Genomic DNA, 7980 nt, shown 5'->3' with positions numbered 1-7980 from the left:
TTTTTCTAATAATAATAATAATAATAATAATAATAATAATATAAAAAAAAACTTCTTGAAATGTATATTTATATTTATATATATACACATGAAATGATCACAGAAGAAATTACTGAGTGGAAATAGTATGAGCGCACAATTGTAAAATGTTTAAAAAAAAAAAAAAATTAAAAATAAAGGTAACAAATAGAAAAATTTAAACAGCACTAGAAGGAAATTTAGGCTGGATTATTGATGTTTTACGCACAGGAACAGTTTCCGGAGTGGGTATGGTTTCTCCGGTTCCATACACGGGAACAGTTGTTGGAGTGCTTCTGGGGGCTTGTTTTTGCCTCGCCATGTTGTAATCACCAGAATCGAAGAATTTTTGCTGAAATTAATTTAAATTTTTTTTTTTATATATAATTATTCCATCAAAGTAATTTAAATTAAAATAAGGTTGCTGTATCAAACATTCTCGAGTATTTCTTAAACTTCTTATTTTTTAAAATGATATTTATTCGATTTAAATAATTTACTAAATATAACATATATTCCAAATAGAAGTTTGTGGATTTTTAAACCTCAAATGTATGTTAGTGTGAATATATTTTAATATGAATAAGTTAATAAGCATTGTTAATATAATATTTTACACCTTTCGTTCGCTTCGTGAAAACTAAACTTACCCCCTTAGCTAATCTTTTTTGTAAGAAAGCTGAATGTCCACTCAAAGGTTTATTAGCTGCCATAGGAAATTTTGCTTTTATTTTAGCTTCTTCTATTTTTTCTACTTCTTTTGATGATAACTGAAATTTAGAATTAGTTACCTTGATAAAACTTTTAAAAATTCAACATTAAAAAATATTTAAGACATTATGTGTTCTTTTTACAGTTAAATACATAAAATAAAATAGTTTTTATTAAGAAAGACATGAATATTTTTTATTCAATATGAATCCAATCACATTTTTCAAATCTATTAATTCACAAACGAAACAATGATTTGCCATATTTCAAAATATATATATATAATATATACAGAAATTTAGCCAATTTAAAAATCATTACTACAATGATAATAATTAATCTTAATTTTAATAAAGTGTACTCAAAATAATTATTAAAATAAAAATGCCATAATGAAATAAAATAAAAGATGATTTTTATAATTAGTATGAAGGACTCTAAAATTAAACGCAGGACAAAAAAGTTTTTATAATATCCTAATTTGATTATTTTTTTTAAAATTAGTCATGTAATTAAAAAAGGAAAAAAAAATCAAATCATTTAAAGCAGAGCCATGGGCAAAAAACCAAACAAAACAATTACCTTTTTTTCGGAAGGAGCATCCGATTTACTTATTTCTTCTTGTTCAGACATGCTTTGTTTTAAAATTAATTTTCTATAAATTAGTTATATGCTACAATCTATCAATAGAAATCGATAATAAACTTTTTATGTACAATAAGTTTAATACTTTTATTATAAAATTATATCACCTAAAGGAATTGGCAAATGAAAAAATAAATCACTTTCTAACGAATAACTGACAATCATAAAAGCAGATTTTAGAAAAGTTACTGCCAACATAATTTTTTAAAAACATCCTTTTTTACTCTATGAAAATTTTCTGAATTTAAAACTTAAATTTCCATTTTACGTACCGGGAATTGATTAGTGAAATTTTAATCTCTTTAAATTTTATTTGTTCTGCATATTTTTAAAAGTTAACAAAGCAGTGGGAAAAATTATTGACTAGTATGTGATAATTTAAATAGTTTTGTTAACTCTGATAATATTACAGTTGAAATTTATTTAAATATGCCAAAAAAATTTTCTGGAGAGAACAGCAAAGCTGTAGCTGCCAGAGCTAGAAAAGCTGCAGCAAAAGAAGAAGATCAACGAAGGAAAGAAAAAGAAAAAGAAGATGAATATTGGAAAGACGATGATAAGCATGTACAAAAAAAATTGCAAAGAAAGGTATAAAGGTATAAATTAAAATTTATGGATTTAAATTCATTAATATATAGTTAAGGTTTTCTGATTATATTGTTTTCACAATCTATTTTTTTTTTTTTTTTTTTAAACTTAGGAACAGCAAGAAAAAAAAAGAATTGAACTTTTACAAAAAAAAGCTGAAGTTAAAAACTTATTGGAAAAAGAAACAACTAGCTTGAATCCACCCTCCAAACAGTCTGCATCTAAAATAACTAGAGCACAAATTTTAGAGGAAACTGAAAAAAGAAATGCTGCAGCAACAAAGAAAAAAGAACCAGTTACTCATATTGATAAACCATTAGAAGAAAACATTAACAGGTTGCAGGTGGATGGCTTGGAAGCCAGAACAGTTAATGATGCGATTGCAATATTAAGCATTAAAGATGCTGAATTGGACAAACATCCTGAAAAAAGAATGAAAGCAGCTTATACAGCATATGAAGCTGCTAATTTGCCTAGAATTAAATCAGAAAATCCAACTTTGAGACTTTCACAGTTGAAGCAAATTTTAAACAAAGACTGGATGAGAGCTCCAGAAAATCCTTTGAATCAATGTAATAATTAAAAAAAGTTAGTATATTGATTTAAATTAATTTTTATTTTGTATTCTTGTTTTTTTTTTAATATATTATTTGAAATTTTTTATTACTTAAAAGTATTTTTAATTATTTGATTTAATTTTTTGATTTTCGATTTTCAAACGCTTTCAAGCTGCTAGAAATTTTTTAAAATTTTTTATATAAATAATTCAGAATTATATGCTACATAAGCTTATAGTATAGCTATATATATAAACTTATAATATTAATTTAATCCTATATTATATAACTGTAAAAAGTTTTTAATTTTTCACATTCAAATAGTTTTAGAATAATTGCTGTTTTATATTTTTTTTTGCATTTTCATCAGTTTTAAACAATATATAAGTCTTGCATCAAACAAATATTTATAGTCAATACTGTAGTTGTATGTATTATTTAAAAGAGGTTAATATTATTATTTGAAATTTATTTATCCACTACCTAGTATAAGAATGTAAATATCTTTTTTTTTATAAGCTTTATACTTTCTTCATTTAGAGTAAAACATCATATAAATGTCAGTTGTCTTATTAACTGTCTGGTAGTTGTCTTATATATAACAAAAATATTAAATATTTACTTTTGACAATAGAAATTAAATAAATTTTTATTTGTTAATATCAATGAATTACTTTATTGTAATAGAAAAAATATAAAATTTCTCATAATTGTTTGAATAAGGTTTTAGAGTTTCGAATTGCATAATGTTGACCGCTAGTTTTTAAAATTAATTTCGTCAGTTGGCAATTCTGCTTAGCCATAGTCGTGTTTTTGTTGTCATTTATGTTAAGATAATATTTATTGTTATTTGGATACGTGAAGACGAATTTTTAACAATGGTCGATAGATTAGGTGAGTAAATATTAAATAATAAATTAGCAGATGTTAAATGTTTTATAAATTTTTGTTATTAATTCTTTATTAGTTTTCATCCAAGGTTGTGACGTCATGTTCTCCCATTCATTGCCTATTTGTCATACTTAAAATTTAAATTTTAAAATTCACCTCTACTTTAATAGAGTATAATATTGTTTTTAAAAAAAAATTCCATCTTTTTCATTTCAAATATTTTAAAAAGAAAATTAAAGATTGCATCTTTAATTTTTTGTAAAATTTTAGTTTTATATATATGTTATTTGGAAAAATAAGTTTTTTATGCTACATTTGCAAGTGCATAATTTGCAAGTGTATAATTACATGAATTTAAATTTTTTTTAATTCGAACTAACATATGAATATGACAATACCATACAAAACCTTTTTTCTATATCAATTTTTGTAAATTGATAATAATTATTACATATATTAATTGTTAGTTTTTGGGTGTGAATAATTGTGACACCTTGCAACTACTTTATTCATTCAATTATCAAATACATTAATTAAAAAAAGTGAGAAAAAATAAACAATGTCCCTCCAAAATGTTAATTTTTAAAACTATTAATTATGTGAGACATTCATTGTAAAACATTTATATCTTAATATTAAATAATTTAACAAAAGTTTGATTACTAATACTAATAATAATTAAAACTTATTTGTAAACACATCTCTATTGTAATTACACCCATTATTTTTTCAATTACATTTCATTTAAACCATTAAATATTAATTACAAACAATAGTTTTTATTTAATTTTTATATATTTATGTTAAATAAATAAATTTTTAACACAGCCCGAAAAAAAAAAAATTGAAAAATAACCTTTTTTAAAATAAATTCAATTTTTAATCGACATATTTATTTTATATAGATTTAAGGTTTAGGTTTAGATTTTTTGTAAAATTCATTTTTTTTTTAGGATATTTGAGAAAAAAAATTTACATTACATAACAATTTAAAATTGAATCATTTAATTTGATCAAATTTACATGAGTCATTCAAGGGCTTTGAAATATTTCCTTTTGTTATGTTAGATGATCTACATTTAATTCTGACAATTGCTCATGTCGTTTCTTAGAATTATTCATATGATTTTATTTAGAATTTGAAAAAAAATTATAATATCTGTGCAAAACTTTCTTTTCGAAACTCATATTAGTATTTTTTTTTTGCCCTATAATTAATAATTATCATGAAATGATAACATTTAGATTAGAAAATTGTTTATTAAAACAGTTTTTTTTTAACTTTGAAATTCAAATTATGAGTATTGTAATTGTGATTAACTCAAGTTCATTCACATTTAAAAAAGAATTGTTTAAAAAAAAATTATAATGATGATGATGATGAGTAGTAGTTTGGTTGCCCTAATTTACTATCAGTAACTTTCTTTTTTTATTTTAATTATTTTTAGTTAATAGTGAAGCAAATGCTCATAGAATTGCTGTAGTCGAAAATTGTTTTGGGAGCTCTGGTCAGGTATGTTATATGTTTATGTACCTTATTAAAAAAAAAATATTTAAAATGTTGATATTAAATATGGAGTTTGATTTAATTTCCAGCCCTTGGCAGTTCCCGGTAGAGTTTTAGTCGGAGAAGGTGTCCTCACGAAAATGTGTAGAAAAAAAGAAAAACCGAGACAGTTTTTTTTATTTAACGATATTTTAGTTTATGGAAACATTGTTATTAGTAAAAAAAAATATAACAAACAACATATAATACCATTAGAAGAAGTTAAATTGGAATCTCTCGACGATAACGACCGTAAGATATTTTTTTTTTTAATTGTTAATGTTAATATGTTATCGGTTAATCTATTATAAAGTTCTTTTGAAAAGAATGTCGTGACCGTTATAAATGAGTACGTTTAAATTTCTTTTTTTTTTTTTTTTTAGAACATCGTAATGGTTGGGTCATACAAACGGCAACGAAATCATTTGCTGTTTATGCAGCTACATCAGTTGAAAAAGAAGAATGGGTCGCTCATATAAATAAATGCGTTGGGGATTTGTTAAGAAAAAGTGGTAAAAAAGCGAGCGAAACTCATGCGGCTGTTTGGATACCGGATACGGAAGCAGACGTTTGCATGCATTGTAAAAAAACTCAATTTACGTTGCTGACACGACGAGTGAGTTTTTCGAATTTTTTTACACGTTAACAGTTACTAAAAGTTTGTTATAATGCGCAATTATTATAATTTAGCATCACTGTCGAAAATGCGGATCCGTCGTTTGCGGTCCTTGTTCCAATAAAAGGTTTTTACTACCCAATCAGTCTTCTAAACCTCTCAGAGTGTGCCTCAATTGCTACGATAATCTATCAAAAGCTAAAACCAATCACAATAATTCTGGTGATTGTTATAACAAAGGTAAATTTTTTTTCTAAGCTTCTTCTTCTTCCATCATCCTCAAACGGTTATAATCCCTATTATTATTATTATTACTATTATTTTTCCAGATGGAAAATTACGTAGTAAATTTGGTGATTCGTCTGGAGAAGATGATAGCGACGAAGATGATGAAAGTAATAAATCCGCTGATAATTCTCACGACCAAGTAAGTTTAGAAAGTGTTAGAGTGTTGAATAAAAAATTATCGTTAGTTACATACATTTAATACCGCGTCCGAATGAATTATTTGTCTCTCTCCCCCTCCCCCTCCCCCCTTCTCTCTGTCTCTGTCTAGTCATAGTATTTATATAAATATCATGGATATCATCAGTCTTGAACTCTCCGATAAAATAATGTATGTATTAAATTAAAAGACTGATTTTCAATAATTACATTAAAAATTATTTATTTATTTATTTATTTATTATTATTATTATTATTGCTAATAACATGTTAAAAGCTTCGTTTTTTTTGTTTTGTTAATGTTTTGTACGAGCGATAATAATAATAATAATGTTATTTATTTATTTTAAGCTTTTAAAACGTAAAAGTGTTACTTTTTATTTTTTATTTTTATATTTAACGGATTTAAATACCATAATTTATTATTATTATGTTCACCATTAAACACGACAATTATTATTATGTGTAGCTATTAATTCTTATTTTGTTGAAATGTTTTTTTTTAAATTGTATATAAACATGCACGATAAATGATGAATTTTATTAATTATTTGTAATATTTTTTATGTAAAAAAAAAATATTCGCACCACGTAAAATTATATTATTTTAATAATAATAATAATGATGATAATAATAGGAATAACACATCATTAAAATTTTTTTTTTTTTTGATAAAAATAAATTAAAATTGATTTTATTAATTATTTGTCAAGTTTATTTTTTTGTTTTTTTTGTTTTTAGATCGTATTATATACGTACGTTTTTGTATTAGGGAAAAAAAATGAGAGAAAAAAAAATTTATAAATTATTAATTTTGTTTTTTTTTTTTTTTATATACCGTATAAATAAATATATATTATCGGTGAGTTAAATAAATACATAAAATATTATTATTTATTTTGATTAAATGTGAATAACACACGTGGCATTATTAATAAATAATTTATTTATTGATTGATTGATTGTAATGTAATTTAAAACGCTTTTCTTTTCTTTTTTCTGTGCAATTCGCTCGATTATATTATAATTATTATTATTATTATTATTATTAGATATTAATTTTATTTGGGTCGATATTTCATTCACAAATAATGACACACACACACACACACAAAAGATTCTTATATTTCTATTATTATTATTATTATTATTATTATTTTGGTTTTAATTTATGTAATTTAATATATTTCCCCTAAATTTTTTCTAGTTCTATTATGTAGACGCAGTAAAAATTATTAATTAATTAATTAATTAATTAAATTTATTTTTTGGTGATTATTATTATTATTATTATTGTTAACACACGTGTACGATTAAATTTGTATTGCATGTTTACGTATTAAGTAGATATATAATGCTTTATACTAAATAATAATGATAATAATAATGTATAGGATTTAATTAAAAATTGAATTTAACTCACTTAGATACTCGATAGATATTCATTCATTCATTCATTCATTCATTCATTCATTCATTCATTCATTCATTGAAAGAATGAAATGATGGCGTAAAATAATAATTTTTATTTCTCTCTCTCTCTCTCATTTTCTCTTATACAAATTTAATTATAATAAAATATTGACTTTTTTTTTTTTGTGTACATTTTAATAACAAATTACGTTATTTTAAGATGATTGATTGATTGATTGATTGATTGACGTTATTTTTTTTTGTTTTTTTTTTTTTTTCAGCCGAAATTTTACGAAGTTGTTCCAGTTAAACAAGAAGAAAGAAATTGTTGACATTTTTCACCGAGATATATATATATATATCTATATATATTTCTGTGATTTATTATTATTATTATTATTATTTTTTTTCTGAGAAGAATGTGAAAAACGTAAGTAAAAATCAATAATGTTATGTATCCGTTACAACTACTATTATTATTATCATTATCATTATCAATTATTAAATAAATATTTTTTTTTTGTTAGTTCGTATATATATGTACGGGAGA

At 23.1% G+C, this 7980-nt stretch overlaps 3 protein-coding genes across 3 annotated transcripts; 2 read left to right on the top strand and 1 right to left on the bottom strand.

Moving 5' to 3' along the window:
* Positions 1-196: 196 nt before the first annotated feature.
* Positions 197-992, bottom strand: Phum_PHUM036330 (cAMP-regulated phosphoprotein, putative; the record flags this gene model as incomplete). The annotated part of the gene is made up of 3 exons (XM_002423052.1): positions 197-370; positions 669-809; positions 948-992. 3 exons carry the CDS (start codon positions 990-992, stop codon positions 197-199), a joined length of 360 nt encoding a protein of 119 aa, XP_002423097.1.
* Positions 993-1803: 811 nt separating this feature from the next.
* Positions 1804-2545, top strand: Phum_PHUM036320 (uncharacterized protein; the record flags this gene model as incomplete). Its single annotated transcript, XM_002423051.1, has 2 exons — positions 1804-1962; positions 2075-2545. The coding sequence occupies 2 exons, from the start codon at positions 1804-1806 to the stop codon at positions 2543-2545; spliced, it is 630 nt and encodes a 209-aa protein (XP_002423096.1).
* Positions 2546-5057: 2512 nt separating this feature from the next.
* Positions 5058-6059, top strand: Phum_PHUM036310 (phafin 2-zinc finger protein FYVE domain containing protein, putative; the record flags this gene model as incomplete). Its single annotated transcript, XM_002423050.1, has 4 exons — positions 5058-5208; positions 5340-5572; positions 5647-5812; positions 5902-6059. 4 exons carry the CDS (start codon positions 5058-5060, stop codon positions 6057-6059), a joined length of 708 nt encoding a protein of 235 aa, XP_002423095.1.
* Positions 6060-7980: the final 1921 nt, after the last annotated feature.

Source organism: Pediculus humanus, genomic scaffold (assembly GCF_000006295.1).
Source record: "Pediculus humanus corporis 1103172107384 genomic scaffold, whole genome shotgun sequence".
Taxonomy (NCBI): Eukaryota; Metazoa; Arthropoda; class Insecta; order Psocodea; family Pediculidae; genus Pediculus; species Pediculus humanus.
This window is presented reverse-complemented; position numbering and strand designations above follow the sequence as displayed.